Below are 20,015 nucleotides of genomic sequence, written 5' to 3'. Positions count from 1 at the left end.
TTAATAAATACAATTATTAATTAATTTCAAATGGTGCTAATAGGTACAGCAAAACTTTTCCAGGGAACAACCTGGTAATTAGTGAGATTAATTACTTTCATTACATATATGTACAAACACAGAATGTACAGCATAGTAGTTAAGTATGTAGGTTCTGTAGTCATATTTTCTGTTCAACCACTGCTTAGCTACCTGATATTAAGAAAATTAATCATGTTCTGCGGGTCTCAGCTCACTACTCATAAGAATATAATGATAACAATATGGGGTAATAATAAAGACTGACGTAATATATGTAAATTGTCTAAGCACGTAGTAGGTATTCAAGAAGAGTTTATTATTGTTATTATTATTAATATTTCGAGATAGAGTCTCCCTCTTTCACCCAGGCTGGAGAGCAGTGGTGCAGTCTTGGCCCACTGCAACCTCCACCTTCGAGGCTCAAACAATTCTCCTGCCTCTGCCTCCCTTGTAGCTGGGACTACAGGCATGTGCCACCATACCCAGATAATTTCTCTATTTTTTCTAGACAGGATTTCACCACGTTGCCCAGGCTGGTCTTGAACTCCTAGGATCAAGTGATCTGCCTGCCTCAGTCTCCCAAAGTGCTGGGATCTCCAGGTGTGAATCACTGTGCCCAGTGAAGAAGTGTTTATTATTATCAGCATTTTTATAATTAGATTCTGACATTAGACTTAAATATTTTTTTCTATTCCATGTTTTCCATTCTTCGCTAACATTAAGGTTCTGCATGGTTGATCCACAGTACCTGTTCTGTATATTTATTATGCTTCTTCTGAGAGATTTTTATCTATAAAACCTTTTCCTCTGCATTTGGCATGATTTACTACAACCTGAACTTTGTGTTACTGCCTTGATTTTTTGGCCCAACTGATTATCTTTCTTACTGTTTTAGATTGATTTGTTAGTTTCTATAAGGATTGCTTTGCTTTCGTTTTCCCTCTTTTAATCTCTTCTTGTTTATTATTTTATTTTTGATTTTTGTTTCACATGTTCTTTCAATTTTGGTGAGAAAATATTTTGTTACAGGATGTTTTCATTTATCTTGAAATATACTTTTTAAATATACTTTTGAGATACTTTTAAACACATTTTTAGTATCTTGAAATACACTCTTTTTTTTTTTTTTTGAGATATTATCTTGCTCTGTTGTCCAGGTTGGAGTGCAGTGGCGTGATTTCAGCTCACTGCAACCTCCAGCCCCCAGGTTCAAGCATTCTTCTGCCTCAGCCTCCCTAGTAGCTGGGATTACAGGTGCCCACCATCACACCCAGCTAATTTTTTGTATCATTAGCAGAGACATGTTTTCACCATGTTGGCCAGCCTGGTCTAGAACTCCTGACCTCAAGTGATCCGCCCGCCTCAGCCTCCCAAAGTGATGGGATTACAGGCCTGAGCCACTGCGCCCGGCCAGAATATACTTTTTAAAAATATAAAGGTCATTATCTGTCTTTTGCATATTGAGGTCTTCTCCTTGTCTTCCCCATGTGGTAGTTTTCTCACTTAGTTGTCACACTGTTTCTTTGTTTAGATGCTTCGTCTTGATGGAGACATTGCTTCTGGGTTTTCCATATGTTCAATTAAAATTTAGATAGATTTCTTTTGATTCTGCTTGCACTAATTACTGGACCTGCTTATGCATCTCTGCATCTTTGCAGAGCCTCAGTTTGAGATGGGTATTGATAGTTTTTATTTTGTTTTTCTATTGCCATTTTATTATTTGTGGCTTTTGGAAAGAGAGGATAGATACTACACACGGGACTTTGGATTCTTCTCTCTCTCCTCTTTTCCAGCATTTATCACAATTGGACCAAGTTAAACATGTTTTCTGTTTCTTCCTCATTTATGGGAGTGCAAGGTAATTGTGTGCATATACACTGTGTGTATGTGTTTGTATGTGTGTGTGTGTACTACCACACTCTCAGATGGCTATTAGGTATGTAAACTACTATAGAACCTTCCTAGGGAACAAGCAGACAATATATATCACCACTTTAGAGTCATATATCTTTGAACTTAGCAAATCAATTTTAAGAAATATATCAGGAACAATGGTGTGTAAACCTGTCAGCAATGTGATGTTGATTTTATAGTTGTTTATAATGGAAAACCACTTAGAAACAATGCAAACATCAAACAATAGGTGCTCATTGAATATATGTTAAATAAATTATGGCACACCATTCAATTACATATCTTATAGCTATTAGAAATGGTGTATACTTATACTTAAAGATATGAAAAGGTAATTAGGAAATAACTGTATATAGAAGATTAGAATATGATTTTTATATAAAAATATGTCATTAAATGTGAATAAAAGGCAATGTTGATAATGATTATATCTGTGTGGGAGTGTGCAGGTGATTTTCACTATCTTTTGTGTAAATTTAAGAACTACCATGAATTTGTTTTATAATCAGAAAAATAGCTATAGAACTAAATAAAATCTAAGAAAGATACACAATCCCTGCCACCATCTCCAGAATAATTACAACTATTATTTGAATGTCCTTTGCCTGGTACTACATAAGGCTGTTAGTATAATTATTTCACTTATTCTTCTCAGCAGCTCTATAAGACAGAAATTAGATTTTTAGTTTTCAATTGAGGAATTAAAGCTTGGAAAGGTTAAACATGTCTAATGTCACACAGCTTATAAATGACAATGCCTGAATATAAACCCAGTACATATAACCATAAAATCCACTATTCTTCCCAGTACCTTTTGCAATTGTGACATATATCTTGATGCTCTTACAGGTTACAAGTTTACTAGAAAGCTCGTTATTTGAACTTTCAAATACTAGACCTTATTTCATAGTGTGAACCTAAAAGAAGACTCAAAGGACAGCAGAAAGACATACCCAACATAAAAAAGTATAAAAACAAAAGACATTAGAATTCATATTTCAATTTATAAAATTCATTTTCATTGAACATTTTTGTTAATATGACACTTTATGAGATAGAGGAAGAAGTCTTAACAAATTAGTGTTCGAATCATAGGATAAGAGAGTATTAACTCTTTCAAGCCATCAACTGAACAATTTAATGCGCCAATGAGCAAATTTTCAAAATATCCTCATCATCTGAGGATATCCTGAATTTTCATGTGGTTTTATGCAGTCTTTACAACAATCATGTAGTGTGTTTGATTTTGGTTTTCAGAAATACAGCCTTCTTCAATCATTTTCATCATAAATCCAACTTTCATACATATTTTCTTCTACATAATTAACAATTGACCCAGAATAATGCCCAATCAAATCAGTCTACTTTAATTTCAACAAGAGTAACTAAAGTTAAAAAATAAGGACAGCAGCAACAACATAAATGAGATAGTCTGAGAGCACAGACATAGTAGGTGATGGAATGTTTAGGGGATTGGAACAAAAAATAGTGATTAACAAAATTTCAAACATCTCTTCTGTAATGTAATTATTACTATTTACTAGACTTTGCTACTATATAACACAAGTAATGAAGTCAGAAAGTGACAAAATCCAGAACAAAGAAGCAATTCAGTAGCTTATCCATTTTGTCCCCTACCCCAAAGGCAACAACAATGATGTATTAAAGATTCTGGAGTCAAAGCCACAAAATTAAAGGAGAGCCTTATACTTAGAATATATAATAATGGAAGCACTTCTGGCATCAAGTCCTCATAGAACAGATTCACGAATATCCAATATCATTTGCTAAACACTGGAGTTGAACAAGTAGTAGATGATAGTGTGGAATGGTGACAATTATCTTTTTCCTCCTTCAATTTGGAAAGCAATATGAATGACAACTTGCCAATTAAGATCACCAACACATGAGGATTCAGAAACTAAACTATGAGTCAAAAACAGGCTTTCTTTAGAGTTCATTTAAGTCAAGAGTTTTGGTAAACAACAATGTCAATTATTGGCTTTTATCTGTCATTATAGTAATGATGAGTCTGCCAATACAATACCTATTTGTAAAATAAATAACAAGAAATCAACAAGGACTTGATGCAAGCGTAACATTCTTAGACACAAGTTAGCAATGTAGACAAATTTCTGAATTCTGAGCTAACCAACAAAAGGAATGATTAAGTCTCCACCTACTCAATCCAAAGCATCTGAAAAAAACCAAGCACAACAACAAAACTAAGAAATAATGATACTCTTATCCTCTCAGGACAAATGAAAAGAATTCTCAAAATACGATCCATTTAATTTCTTTCCCTAACACAACAATAATTCCTGAGCGAAACACCAAAGCTTAGGTTCACCAAAGCTATACTGAAAAACTAAACCTAGGAAAGCCCCACAAAGGTCTCCTGAAAAAATTTTAACTTATCCCCAAGACTCTGTGGACACATGTTCATAGGTTATCCGCAAAGACCCCACACATTTTTTTAAGGGAACAGCTAAACAAATTGGCCCCAACAGAAATACAAATAAATGGATTAAAAACTGGCTATCTAACCGTATACAGAGAGAAATCGTAATTGGTAGTCCGTCTAGTTGGGGAGAGGTTTCCAGTAGGGTCCCACAAGGATCGATATTGGGTCCCATTTTGTTTAATATCTTTATAAAAAATCTGGAAGACAAAGTAGAGAATGTGCTAATTAAGTCGATTGATGCTACTAGATTAGGCCTGATGGTTAAAGTAAATTGGATATAGATAAATGCTACTGGTCTTTAGAAATCCTTTAGATCAAGGCTAACAGAGAATGAGAATCTGAGTAAGTTTTTAAAAAATGTTTTGTTTTTTAAAAAAAACATCAAATTCCAAGCAGTAGAAGTAAATTGATTGAAAGTATCTTAGTGGCTTTGCATTAGAAAAGATTACGCACAATGGATAAAGACAACACAAAGAGTCACAGCACCCACGAATGCAGAATAAAGAACACTCTTAAATGGAGATCTCTGTGGTGCAGCTTTAGTTAGAAAACTGTTGGCTGCAGGTGCATTTGATATGTGTAAGTACCATGGTGGTAAAAAGGTAAGAATAACTTGATTCTCAAATATACATGTTTTTAGTATTTGGCAGAAAAATAAACAAGGAAACAATATAAAGCTTAAAAGAAAAGTAAGGGGAGTTGAAACCTAAAGCTATGGGCAGGAACAGTGGGTGAAATCAATCAAAAGCAAATTCCATTAGGACACACGCACACACACACACACATGCACACACACACCACTAGAAGAATGCAAGAGAACATAGGAAAGACTCTCCTAGCATTAGAATAAAGATCATGTTTAAACTACTTCAAAGGACACTTTGGAAAAAATATTCAGTAGATCTCATGTTGGTTTAAATTTTATTTTTAAAATCTTGGTACAGTACTACTTGTCGAATGAAGACAACTGTGAAAGTGACACTTGCTTATAAACTTTCATGTGCAGGTAGCTGGGATTTTTCAGGTGAAATCAACTGAGTTGGAATATATAAACTAACATGGAATTAACTTTTCAGTTTTTGTTTGTTTGTTTTTTATTTATTTATTTTTTATTTGCCAGCACACTTGTATATACACTGGAGAAGGATAGAAAAATCCAGATCAGAACTTTTAAATGCTTGCTATGCGACCTTGTCTATTTCACCTTCTTTAGGCACATAGGCTTTTACGTCGATGAAATGACAGGATGGAAATTATTTTAAGAGCTGCAAATTCACTTATTAAAACAAAAACGTAAGGGAAGCTAATACAGAAAAGAGGCTGAAAAAAAATGCGGCAGTATCTGCTGAATCAACACTGGGCTCCCACCTAGGCAGGCTTCCCGTTTTCAACCCTGCCTGACCTCAGGACAGAGCATGTGTTCAAAAATCACTTTCAAAAATCTGACACACTCCTTCCACCTTTAGGAAATCACCAGAGGAAGGTGAAAAATTTAATCCCACTCCGATTTTCCCAGAGCAGCCAACAACACTTAGCTGATTATAAGTGCTTGATCTTGGAAAAAAAAATAACTATAGAATTACAGTTGAAAAGAAGGGACATTCTTGATAAGAAATGGGGTGGTATTATTCATGATGCTGACACAAAAGACAGCACCACATAATCAGGAGCAACGTGGACCTCCTCTAACATTGCATGCTGGGTGAACAAAGAAACAGTGAGAGTCCGGAAAGCTTGATGGTCAGCATTTTGTTTTAATCTAATCAAAATGTGTTGTAGGTTTTCTGCTCTGAGAAATAATTAATAAAGTTTGATGCAGTTGATTTACTATAGATATTACAGCTAATACCCCTTGAAAAATGATTTTCTTGATTTGACTTTAAAACTTCTAACACAAAACTTTCGCCTCTAAACAATACCCTGTTTTAGGCAGGTTACTGCATTCCACATGGTAGAGCATGTAGAACACATACGCAAGCATCACCAATACGGGGACTGCACATTTTATTTTAAAAAGTAATAATGCTTACCACTTACTGTATTTTAATATTTTATTAATATTTATCACTTACTGAGTGCCTACCATGTACTGAGGACTATATTATCCTCTTTCCACATTATCACAATTGTGTTCATAAATAACTTTATGAGAGGAATTAACCCCATTTTACAGATGAGAAAACTAAAGGGCCAGAGAGGCCAAATTTTTTGTCTACTGTCACACAGTCGTTAAATGGGAAGGTAAATATTGAACTTGAAAGACTCTAAAATATTTGTTCAGAACCATTGTTCTAAATCATGACTCCTGATGTCTTGATTCTCACACATGCTGCTCAAAGAAAATGGAGAAACAACTTTGCTAAAGAATATTTAGAAGACAAGGATATTATTTTTTTTCAGTACCTCAGTTTCTTATGTCTGAAAACAAGAAGTTATGGGGAAGCTATCCCGTGTACTGCAGAATGTGTAGCAGCAACCTGGGCCTCTACACACTAGATACCAGTAGTAAACCTCATCCCCTAGTTTTTACAACTAAAGATGTCTCCAGACAATGCCTAATGTCCTGTGGGAGAAGAAAATGCTGCTGTTTTGAGAACCATTAAAAAATACGAAATAATCTCTGGTATCTTTTTTGTTCTCTCCTATTCCATCACTTGAATGGTCGGGTCTACCTTCAGCCAAGAGGATAGGCTTTTCACCACTATGGGGTAACTGCCTGGTGAACTTTTCTCTATTTCCATTTTAGAACTATCTGAAGCTCTGCAGGTTCAGTTTGTATTAAACCTTCTCTCTCCAGGTCTTAACTTTATCGTTTAAATGCAAACTGGTATAAAAAATAGGGTAGATGAAAGTGAAGAGATCAGATGTTATTAAGTTAGACTTGCATTATGCAATTGATTTAGACTCATTTCAAACTGAAGTTCTATGAGATAGTGTTATTTATTTATTTATTTATTCATTTATTTATTTATTCTCTTTTCTTCTCTAAGACTACCATGTCAGGAAAATCAGAAAATAGGTTTAGAAAATACTCTTTCATTTGACAACCTGAGAGAACCACAATGGTAAGTTGGAATCTATTGGTAGATTCCAGTAAGTCAAACCTTGGGTATGGGAAAGAATTTGACAATTTCCTAGACCCTTATGGTGTTTTGCTTCCAAGGGCCATACTTAAAATTTGCAATGTTGCAAATATCATCTTCTAAGCAAGAAATGCCTTGGATTAGACAATAGTCTAAAACCAAATATTGGACCTATGGATATGTGAAAAACATTACTGAGTTAGAAGCTTCCATATGGTTTGCTCCAAATACAACTTAATGGTAGAGATTATTTATGCTTTGCTGTCCTTGGAATTAAATTGAAGTTAGAAATATCAAAACATCAAAGAAATAATCAGTTTTTGTTATAATTAATAATTCCAGATGTTTTAAAAGGATTAATGTTTTCCTAGTCCCATCATGATGAACTATTTATTGGTCCAATATTACACACTACTTTATAAACAGTATTTAGGACAGATACGAAAATCAGACTTTTCTTTGGCTTTTGCTAAACATCTAAATGTGGTTTCTGGGAAAAGACATATAAAAGTACTCTGTTAGTGCAGAAAGTGCTATAACAGGAAGCCAGGTAAAGTTTAATATAGAGAGTAAAGAGAGCTGGCTCTACGGGGACTACCATCAAAAACCTTAAAGTGGTGATTCTCAAATTTGGATGCAGATTAGAATAACCTAGGGAACTTTTAAAAATTATGATGCCCATGGTTTCTCCAAGAAAATCAAATCAGAATTTCTGGGGAAGGGACCAAGGCTTCAGTATTTTTTTTTTTCAATCTGTGCAGGTCATTCCATTGGCACCCATGATTGAAAAATACTGACTTAACAAATAAACAGGGTTTACAGTTTTGTGGGAATTATTTGACCATGTCTGACTTAAGCAAGATGTTGGCCTCATATAGTCAAATGCTGCAATGGTAAGTGGTATATGTGCAAGGCATTATCATTTAAGGAGAAAATTATTTGTCTTTTCCCCCCTACTCTTCTTATATTCTTCTGATTACTTCCAAGAGAGAGTCTCAGTTTGTTGCTTGGTTGGTCTGTAACACATCTCTATACTTGCTTAGCTTTCCTTTAAGTAAAAGAGAATGCAGATTTAAGGATCGGAGACTTCATCTAGTATAAATTAGAAGTTAATGATATAGTTTTTTAAATTTGTTATATATATATATAAAGCTATTGTCCAGTAAGTAATACTGACTGAAGTGACATTAAATTTCCTTTTTAAATAAATTAGGTGAATAAATTTGAAGAAAGCATAAATAATTACAGGTACTATACTCATATGTGGGAAAAAATCATAAAGGTCTTCTCATCTTTGAGCACTCCTCCTGTTAATGAAAAGGGCATCCCAATCTTGTGTCATGAGTTTGGTCTGTAATTGTGCTTCCATAATTCATTGTTTGTGAGATTTGGGGAAAATTACCCATTCTCTTCCCTGGGCTTGGTTTCCTCATTTGCTCAACAAAGTCATCAACCTGTATTGCTAGCATTCTTCCATGAGTTTAAGAAGCAAGGAGGGCGTGCCCTTTGAATTTACCTTGTTGACGTCCAGGCGCATCTTCTCATTGTTGGCACTGGCAGCCTTCTCAGCTGCTTTCTTTTGGCGTTGGGGCCCCCTCCCAAAGAAGATGTAGTTGACTAAAGCATATTCCAGAAGGGCCATGAAAACGAAAACAAAGCACCCCATCAGGTACATGTCAATGGCCTTCACATAGGGGATTTTAGGGAGAGTTTCCCGGAGGTGGGTGTTGATTGTGGTCATTGTGAGGACAGTTGTGATTCCTGAAAAAAAATGGGAGAGTTAGAGTAATAATGTTCCTATCTCCTTTCTTCTTTCATAATAGCTGGAAAGGTGATCTATATTAATTTTCTCATTCATATATGCCACAGCCTATTTATTAGGCCCTTATTATTTTATGCCAGCCATGTGATAGGGTATGGAGATAGGAACAAATTAACTTACAGTGATCACTGAACATTTTGATCACTTCTTTTAATTAAATCTTTGTATTCATAGTTATATATCTAGTGGGGGTTTAAATGAATTAAATGCTATGATGGGCACATGTGTAAGGTGAGAGTTGAGAATATGGAGAGGACTCTAGGTCAAATTTCTGATGTGGCAGGGACAAGGTTAGGAAATAGAGACTTTTAAGTTGATTTCTGAAGAATGAGTGGAAGTCACTCAGGCAACCCAGAACTGGGGGTCAAAAGTCATGTTTGACTTACGGGGACTGCTGGTAGAGAGAGCTTTTATATCAAGGTTGGATTTCGGGGAGAGTACACAGCCCATTACCATGATCTCAGGAAAATCATTGTGGGTACAGTGCAGGACAGGATGGGAAGAATCGTGAGAAGAGTGGAGGTTATGAGCCATACAGAGAGCCTAATGGGGGAGTTTGAACTTACAATTAAAGGCAATGTGGAGCAGGGGCCAGCTTCAAGCAAGGGGGCAATTTGCTTTTAGAACAATCACTGTGGTGGCAGTGTGGAGGATGGGGAGAAGCAGGCATGGCAGGAGTAAAGAATGCCAGTTAAGAGGTTTTCAGACTAATTCAACTGAATAATGAAAGTGAAGTCAATTAAAATAACAACAAGGGTATTGAAATTAAAGAATACATTATACAGGCAATATAAATAAATGATTATAAACATTTGGGAATTAGAAGTGGAGGGTAACAGAGAAGCAGGAATCATAGTCCTCAGGTATATGGACCGGACAATTAGGTATATAATGCCCAGATAAATAACACAGATGCATTCCAGGACTCCTTATGGAAAATGTGACACTGGGTCAGACTGTAATTGTTCATCCTGTTGAGTTGGTATCTCTGACAGTGGGAAGTAGTTTCCCTCTAAGCTGTAATTGGAAGGTAAATGCACTGAAAGTCCAAGGTCCTGAGTATGATAAAGTCCAGCTTTGTAGCAAAATGGTGACGTGAAAATAGACAAAGATCAGAGGTCAAGATCACACAAATGGAAAGTCGTAGAGTTGCCACTGGAATGAGAATCTTTCTGACTCAGGAATCCAGGCCCTTAAACACTATCCAATAACACGTGCGAAAGTTAAATTTCATTCCTATGATTTTTGGGGGACATAGTTTTCTGATTTAATTTTATCTCACTAGTAATAATGTCATAGTTTCCATTTTATTTTTATACTCCACCAAGGAACAGCTACAGAAAAAATAAATCTGAGCATTTGATTCAGAGCACACCCATAAAACCTTGGTCTTGCTTTAGATACAGGTATCTTACATTTCTCATGTCTTCTGTATAGCCATCATTTTGAGACATTTTCCAGTTTCAATTTTCTCTTCATCATTTCAACTACGGATGATCCTGTATCATATGTATATAATAAAACTGACATTGCTGATTTTACTATTTATCTAAATCTCATTTTTAAAGTATTTCTGAACCTAGTAAAAAATTGCTCACATAAAGACATTTTAAAAATGTCTTCTAAAAACTTAATAAATTATTTATTCTTCCTGTAATAGATACAAAAAAGGCAGGTTTCAACTTTGGAAAAATGGGATATTTGCAAATTTTATTCATTCTTTCATTCCGCAACTGTTTACTGAGCACCATTCCCCATGCAAGACACTGCAGATATAAAACTAGATATGGACCTTTCTTCCATGGATCTTTCATTGCTGAAGGGGAAAAGGACATCACACAACTAAGTAAACATAAGTTATAACTGTGGTTAGTCTCAACACAGGGGAGGTCTATGGCACTGCAAGTGTATATATCACAGATGCTTGACTCAGCCTGAGAGGTCATTCCTTCTCCTTCCTTCCATCGTTGAGCCACATAATTTAATTTTAACACCATAGCTGAAGTGATCCCTTTAAAACAGAAATCAAATCATGCCACTTTTATGCTCATTCAATGGCTATTTCATTCAAAATAAAAGCAAAACTTTGCCGTGGCCTACCATCCCTTTGTGACAGCCCTTTTGTGATCTTTTAGGCCCCTTTCACTAACATCGTCTTTGCTACTTCCCCTGAACTCACCTGGCCTCATAAGCCTCCTGCTGACACTCTTGGATTGCTCCCACCCAGGGCCTTTGCAGTCATCTGGAATATTATCACCCAGATATCCACATTGCTCTTAATCTTCAAGTCTTAGTTCCAATGACAACTTCTGAGTGAAGTCGGCCCTAATTATTCTAAACTGAACTCCTAGCAAACCCATGCCCCCTTGCTTTATATCCTTCTATAGATTTACCATATTGTATAATTTATGTGGTTATTAAATTTATTGTATATCTTTTACTGCTAGATATAACTTTCAGAAGACTGATGTATCTCCAGTGCTTAGTACAATTAGCATATGTTAGGTATTTAACAATTATTTGTTGAATAATAAATGAGTGGCTCTTCTAAGAAAGTAATGATTGAATTGAGGTCTCATGGTAAAAGTGAACAATTCAACATTTTAAAGGGAATAGTCAGAATCCACAATAAACAAGATTGTGTAAAAGGCCATTAATTTACTTTATCTGAAGTTAATAACAAAAATGTTTATGAAATGTAATTTATTCTCCTCTTGTATTTGTTAGAAAAAAAAAATCAAGCATAAGATGAGAGATGCCACAGATTACTTCTCAATATTCTTACTTTGTTGTCTCCTGCCTTAGCCATGCTACTCTGAAATGTTAATAAGACTTTAGAATTCTTTCTGTTTATCCATTTGCTACACACCACATTGTCTCGTCTTTCATGCAGGAAAAAAAGGTGGAAGGGAACTCTTCTTAGGTAAAGAAGCACAGACACAAATTGAACAATTATGCAAGCAACATTACATGAAATATGTTTCAATAAAAATATCAAACTGATGGGACTAATCTCATTATCAACAGCTATACGGTTAACTAATAATGACCTGAAAGAGCTTTACTTCATGTTTAATTAATTTAATGCTGAATCAGATCACCCAAAGTCTCATAGCTAAACTCTTGCAGTGTGAGAGGTTCAGTTCATCATGCATCACAAATTTCAGGATAAGGAAAACGCGTGCATGCAAACGCAGACATGTACACACAGAGTCAAAGTCCACAAGCAGTAATAAAATGACCTACCTAATGCCACCCTTGCAGCTGAAGCATCGTAGTTAATCCAGAAGGAGACCCAGGAGAGGATGGTAATCAGGATGGAAGGCATGTATGTTTGCAGGATAAAGTAGCCAATGTTTCTCTTAAGCTTAAAGCTGAGGGATAACCTGGGATAGGAACCTAGAAAGGCAATTTTAGAACATCATCATTATCAATCAATATTTATAAGATACTTTTCTTTAACGGTCCATAAACAGTACATCGTCTCTCAATTCAGATTTAGCTCTTGGTGAAGGACACTTTCTTCTGCAAAAGTAGTCTGAGAGCCCTGAGTTTCTAATTACCAGGAGTTACTTAGTGTGGAAAGCATCCTGTACTCATCAGTAATTAAAAGAATTCCAGCTCTTCCCTACTCAGCCTCATAGAGTGAATCAAACATGGTCCTCCTCTGTAATTGTTAGGGCAATTTGAGACAGTCTTTTTCTTCACGCTTTCAATTGTTTCTTAGTAAGTTCATCCTTTAAGATAGTCTTACATGAGAGTGAGGCTGCATGTTCTGGTCATAGTAAAAGAAAACTCTTCTCAAGCCACAGATTGCAGTTTAAGTCTGTGATCAGTGGTGATGTTTCAGGGAATGTGGGTTTTTGTAGGTTTTCACGTATATGCATTCTTTTCTTTTATAATAGTTTCATTGCTTCCATTGGAGTTCTAAAAGTACACCTGACCCACCAAAAGGTGGAGAATCATTGCTTTTGAACAATATTTATGGGAGATACAACTAAAGAATCAGCTTCCTAAATCTGGGTCCTTTGATGGTGATGACCTGGGGAATTACCCTTTAATAAAACAAGATAACTAACAGAGCACAGTCTTAGACTATAGGAAGTTCACATGATAAGTAGCCAGGGAGAGGATATTCTCATTGTTTGGAAGAAAGCCTTGTTTAGTTTTTGGAGGGCTAGGCTAAGTGTCTGAATATGATAGTAAGAATATTCTAAGTAGGAACTCATTTTCATAGATTTTTAGGAATTCAGCAGACCTCAAACTTAGGAAAAGTTTCTATTTCTTGTTGTTGTTTTAAAGTTAAAGGCAACTTTGTATTTTTAATAAGTCACACAGCTTTTGCCTGAAGTGGTTTGCAGGCACACAAAGTATCTGACTTCTTAGCAGAAGAGCCATTACAGTATTAGTTATTTCTGTGCCTGTGGGGTTTATTTCAATAAGAAAAATATAAAGAAGCATACCTCTGTGGGTTTAATATTTTTGCCTAAATGAGTGTCTACCAAATGATTACTTTCCTCAGCTTTATTGCTACAAAAATGCAAAAATTTTGCTGATGAAATCAAGTATGACCATCTAAAATCTCCATACTGGAAGGATAAAGATGGCAAAGGCCTCGGGATAATCTTAACACCTGAAACAGCTTTCTGTTCACAAAGGAGGTAAAACTGTGCAAAGAAATCCTTTGAAGAAAACATTAATTCCTCCCATTGTCTTTGGAGAATTTCATGTGATCAGACTTGAATGAACCACAATTTGGCTCTCCCAGTGATTCAAGGGATTATGATCAATTCTGTGGGAAGCATAATGTTATAATGTTGGGGAAGAGCTCTGAGTCAGGTCTTCCTCTTTCTCTTCCTGTATTCTTTCTAAAAATTAGTTGCTTCTGTAGCAAATGAAATACACTGAGATGATCCTCTCAGCTCTGCTGGGGTGGCTTCTGGAAAGTCATACTATGGGTCCCTAGTGGAGCAATACGCTTCATGGGAAACTGAGGGTTTTCAGTGGATTTGTCTTCTAAAGTCGTTGTGCTTCCCTGGGACATAACTCTAATATAAGTGAACACGTTTAACAAAACATGGTGAAGATTATTTTCCCTTAACACTTTTCCATGATACAAACCTGTGGAAAAAACAACCTTCTTGGTGATAAGTTTGTAATCTACAATAGAGAACTGTGGAAGTTCAATTTTCGTTACTCCTGTTACTGCATTATCATCGCCACGCCAGTAAAATTCAATGTCATCAGTTGTGTATCCATCTGTGAAAGGAAACATACACACGCACACACACAAATACAGAAAACAAAACAAAACAAAAAAACAGACAAAACAGAAAAAAGAAACCTGTTTAGAAGATGAACTATATAAATAATATAAAGATATAGCTAAAGGCTGTTATGTGTTTGGTATCATACAAACATTTCAAGTCTATTACTGTATTTTATCCTCATGACGATCTCATTAGGGTGGTATAATGAGGCCTATATTAGACTTACAAAAGCTTAGAGAAATTAACAGTATAGACTCTCTTGCAACTAGGAAGTGGTATAGTTGGGACTTAAACCCAGGTTTATCTGATTATGAATCCCATTCTGTCAAACATTACCACATTATCATATAACATCATCACATAACCCTAGTTTTACTTTATGAGAAGATAAAATAAGAGAACAATAATTTAAACTATTAGTATAATGCTGAATATTAACAAATTCTCCCCCAATATAAAGCATATGAATTACATTTGAATTTCAAGCCAGAAGTGATTACGAAGAATCATCTGTTCAATATTCATGTAGTTGATTTTGAAATTTGACTTTGTAACATATTTAATTTCAAAGAAAATCTTCCACAGAAAAGTTCAAAACAACATTAACTTCAATCGCTTTGAGGAGTAGATATAACTGCATAGTGTACATTGGACATGCACAGTGCATTTTGGAGGCATGCTTCCATTCATTCCACAACTATTTATTAAACACCTACTACGCATATCAGGGCACAGTTGCTGGGGATGAGATTCTGTATAACAAAGACATATTCTCTGTTATTAATGATACTCTCAATTCACAGGGTGGAGTACAATCTTAAGAAATGAGCATACATATAATCCTAGCTAGTAAGAAAACATGTAACAGCAATGAATAAGCACATATTAGATTGTAAACAGTGCTATACAGGGATGTATGCCACAAAATCCAGTGAATATTAATAATATCTTATAAATTCACCCACCCTCCAAAAAAACCCCAAATAAAAAGCATATACCACATTTCATGTGAAGAGATATCACATTCATCTTTTCAAAGAACTTTTGCATCTGGATAGTTGATTTTTACAAGTCTGGGAGACAGGCAAGATGGATATTGCTCTGCCATTTCCAAAAACAACCCAACAAATTTAAAAGACTGCTTAAATTCTTTGCCTTTTGACATATGACTAGTCAGTGTGACAGGGACGTCAAGAATACCAATCTTTGACTCTTAGCCCCAGATGATTTTCAACAAACCACCTCTCCTTCCTCCAAAGAGAGGGAGTTCAATCTTTAAAATAAGGTAGAAAAAAATGGTTTTTTTTTTTTTTCAAAGAACTAGGATACCTTCAATTGCAGAATCTACATCAAACAGCACAGCTCAAGCTGTATGGTTTAGCTCTTCTAGAAATCTACAGTTCCCTTTTTTTCATAAGAGTAGCCACTTTATCTGATGCAGAACTACAGTTTTTTGGAAGAGTTATAGAGCATTTGAAATTCTAATACCACAACCGAAGGCCTCTGGATATAGTTAACGACTTTCAAAAGGCTTCTTTACTTGCAAACACCACAAACTATATTGAAATCCAAATTGTAGAGTTTTAATTGATTATACACCAGCAATATTTTATTAGTATGATCTAATGAAGAGCCATTTGCTTTGGTAGAAAGTCTTTTTTATGTAACTTTCATTTAAAAGTAAATTTCAGGGCAAGGCACAGTGGCTCATGCCTGTAATCCCAGCACTTTGGGAGGCCAGCGTAGTAGGATCACTTGAGGCCAGGAGCTCAAACCATCCTGGGCAACATAGTGAGACTCTGTTTCTGTGAAAAAAATGATAAAAAATTGGCCAGGCATAGTAGTGCATGTCTATAGTCCTACCTACTTGGGAGACTGAGGTGGGAGGATTAAGTTCAGGCATTTGAGGTTGCAGTGAGCTATAATGGCACCACTGCACTCCGGCCTGGGTGACAGAGTGAGACGCTGTCTCTAAAAATATATATAAATAAATAAATAAAAGTAAATTTCAGACTCATGATTTCAACATACATTCCAGGTATTAAGTGAATTGAATAGTAGGCAAATTCTCAGAAAAGAGCCCCTCACTTCCCTCTAAAATTCTCTACCCAATCCTGAGAAGTGAGATGCCTATCCCATAGGATAACTGTACTTTTCCTATGATTTCAAGTTTCCTAATGTGGTGACAAAATACTCAGTCTGAGGCTCCATGTCAAGTGTAATCCAATTTCTTATCAGTTCTTTATCCATACCTCTCAGTTATGAAATAGTTCAGAGACAATGACAATCCTACCTTTGATAAACCAGTTTAAAACAACAAAAGGACTACAGCTCCTAAAATCAAACCAAGTACTGAGAAATGCACTGTAAATTTTTTTATTATATAAACATGAAAAAAGGTGTTTATGAAAAAAGATGGTAATCATGTCCCATGAAGTTGCTCCTAACCAAGATTCTCCATGGTTTTCCAAGATAGTAACCAGCAGCATGTTGCAAAATAGCAACTGCCATTTATTGCGTTAGTTGGTGGTATATGCTAGGCACTTTGTTAACTAGACGCCATCCCTTTCTACAAAGAGCTAAAGCCTCTACTTCAAGGACACTGGGTTTAAGATGCCCAAGAAACCAGTAGAGATTCTTATTTAGCTAATCAGGAATTGGCGTGGTATCTGATTTTCTTTTTGATAAGCATTCCAGATAATTCTATTGTAGATGACACATAAAAACACTGAGAACCACTTGTCTAGCAAATGAAAAAGATAATGATAGCAATTAAAATAAATGCAGTTATTTATTGAGTGTTGTTATTCATTTTACTAGGAAGTCGATTAAGCACTTCACTTTCATTATCTCATTTAATCTTCACAACAATCATTTTATAGGTGAACAGTATTTATATACATTATTTGAAATAATGAGCCCTGATCCTGCAAGTTAGTTACTTTTGTCGTTAACTCATCGTTGAGAAAACTGAGATTCAGAGATTAAGGACCTTGCTAAAAATCACACATCTGGCAAGTGATAGACTAAGGACTTGATGCCACATCTATGTGACGGACCTCAAGGAAAGCATTTTTTCCACTGCATTCCCTGCCCCACCCATAGGCCATAAAAAATACATGCTATGTTCAAGAAATGTCCATTTTTGTACAAACAAATGCAGCCATCTTCCAAAGAAGAGAAAAGAAAAATGAAACACTCAGTATTTCTTACATAAAGAACTAGGTCTAAACTAATAGAGTATATGTGGTTCTCCAGGTTTCTTTCCTCCTAATCTTCCTCAGTATTTACCTTCTTTTATCCATTGCTATAAATATTATAACAGAAGCTTATCTGTAGGCAGAGGAATGCGAATGTCTATAGCATTTCAACCAGGTTATATAAGAGACGCTGATTAGTTTTCCAACAGCAGAAACATTATTAAGAACTGCAAACTTTTGGCAAAATGACAGTATTTGCTAGGCAATACCTTGTGTGGAGCAGGCACTCAGTAAACATTATTAAATTAATAAAGCAATTACTTAATGCACATGTGAATTTGAGTTTCTGTTCCTTTATGTAAATGGTTTCTCTAGATGTTTATATATTGTAGAGGATCATGCATTGCATTTTTATTTCTGCCTCTTGCTCTTAGCATAGTGCCGGCACACAGTTAGCACTAAATAAACATTTTCTGAGTGAGTAAAGAAACACCTAATAAAGAGAACTCTTAAGAATAATTCAAGGTTCTTCATTATATATTTCTCCCTATGTATTAGTTCTTCCTAAGTTACTGCACATCTCTTTGTCTTCTGTTTCCTAACTTGTAAATTGTGACACCTAATATAATAATAATAGTCACTTCACAGAGCTGTCAGGAAGAAAAAAAAAGAAAAAGATGTAAAATGCTTAGAACAGCACCAGCAGATAATAATGAATATTTCAGTTGATAGTTATTCAAATTGGAATTATTAAAAATGAATGCAAAACATATTTCGTGTCCCATTTTGTGGTTATTAAATGAATACACACAATTTGCACAATGGAAAACATAGCTGTTCAACCACACTTATAGAACCCTCCAACGTTTTGGAAATTGCTAATAAGAAGTTTCAAAGTTATTTTGATGTTTTGGGTTTTGGAATCTGACACAATAAGCAGCACACTGTATTTACTTCTGGCTACTGCTAGTCTTAGAAAATCCAATCCTCTTGACTTCATTTTAGGCTAACTGAGAATAGAAGATTGCAAGTGGAAAGCAAATGTTGCTATTGCATCATTGGTTTCTGAAGATGAAAGAGCAATGAGTTCCATGACAGTTCCAAGATGGTCAAGTTAAAAGACAACTCGATATACTACGCAGAATTCGTTTAAAGCAGACCTCGTTTTCTTCTTTTCTTTGGATATTCTCTGGAGGAATATTTAGCAGTCTCTCAAAGTGATTAAAAACTAAAAGAAAACATATGCAAATACATCTGACCTGACTTTTACAGGTTTCATAATAATGATGAGTTAAAAAAAAAATTTAGATTTCTTTAAAAAGATATCAGAAGGTAATGCACTGAAGTACTTCATTAATGTACTGCAAATTAAACTCATCATTTATATTTTATTAATGGGATTCCAGAAACTGAGCCATTAAATAAGTTTGTATTATGATAAAAAACATAAGACACATAATAATTCAGAGGGCTTATAAATAAACTAAAATACAAATTCACTGGCATTCACCTGAAGAAATTCAAGTTATATGAAATGTTACAAGCCTCTGATCAGGAAGGACAAATATCAAAATCCATAAAATATATATACATATGATACGAATGATAGATACGTTCTCTTTCAAACATTGATGAAAAATATGTATGATATGGGATCTAAGAAATAGAAATACCATTTTAAAGCATTTACATAATAACTAAATACGATCTCACAATTGTGACATTACCTGATCATATAACATAGCATTTTAAAAAGTTTTTTTCTCTGTTTACTGTCAATCTACATATCTATTTTGTTATCTACTAAGTCAATATTTCATTTTAGAATTGTTTTACTGTGCAAAAAATATGAACCTGTGCCAAGATATTAAACAGCAGGAACCAATGAGAACATTTAGAAGAGGTGAATTAATGCCACTATTTATTTTTTCTAGTGAGAAATTAAGGTGACTTATTGTTCTCTCATTACTTATTTAAATTTGTTTCTCATTTGGATTGGTAAATATTCTAGGATTGTATCCAGTATAGCAACTGTCACATAGCAGTTGCTTTAATCTGTTAATTTTGTCATCATAACCAATTGGCAATCAATGAGAACTATGGGTCAATGTTATTGCAATAGTTCACACTAATCATGGTGGTTTCAATCTTTTAAGAACCATCTTAAAAGGTGCATAAATTTAATGTGTACATCACAGCATTTCATGTGTACATCACAGCACTTTTTGAATAAAATACTTC

General features: G+C 35.0%; 1 protein-coding gene across 3 annotated transcripts in view; it reads right to left on the bottom strand.

The window, feature by feature from the left end:
* Positions 1–20,015, bottom strand: part of GABRB2 (gamma-aminobutyric acid (GABA) A receptor, beta 2) — a 264,185-nt gene that overhangs the window by 35,558 nt on the left and 208,612 nt on the right. For 2 of the 3 annotated variants that reach the window (XM_011966667.1, XM_011966666.1), the window contains exons 7-9: positions 14,426–14,563; positions 12,551–12,703; positions 8,999–9,243 (exon numbers count right to left, since the gene is read on the bottom strand). In XM_011966667.1, the coding sequence (XP_011822057.1) occupies positions 8,999–9,243; positions 12,551–12,703; positions 14,426–14,563 (536 nt within the window). Of the gene's footprint in view, positions 1–4,482; positions 4,597–8,998; positions 9,244–12,550; positions 12,704–14,425; positions 14,564–20,015 lie in introns of all 3 variants that reach the window. The other variant, XM_011966665.1, reaches the window with a different exon arrangement.

The sequence above is a fragment of the Mandrillus leucophaeus genome, unplaced genomic scaffold (assembly GCF_000951045.1).
Source record: "Mandrillus leucophaeus isolate KB7577 unplaced genomic scaffold, Mleu.le_1.0 Scaffold77, whole genome shotgun sequence".
NCBI classification, from domain to species: Eukaryota; Metazoa; Chordata; class Mammalia; order Primates; family Cercopithecidae; genus Mandrillus; species Mandrillus leucophaeus.
This window is presented reverse-complemented; position numbering and strand designations above follow the sequence as displayed.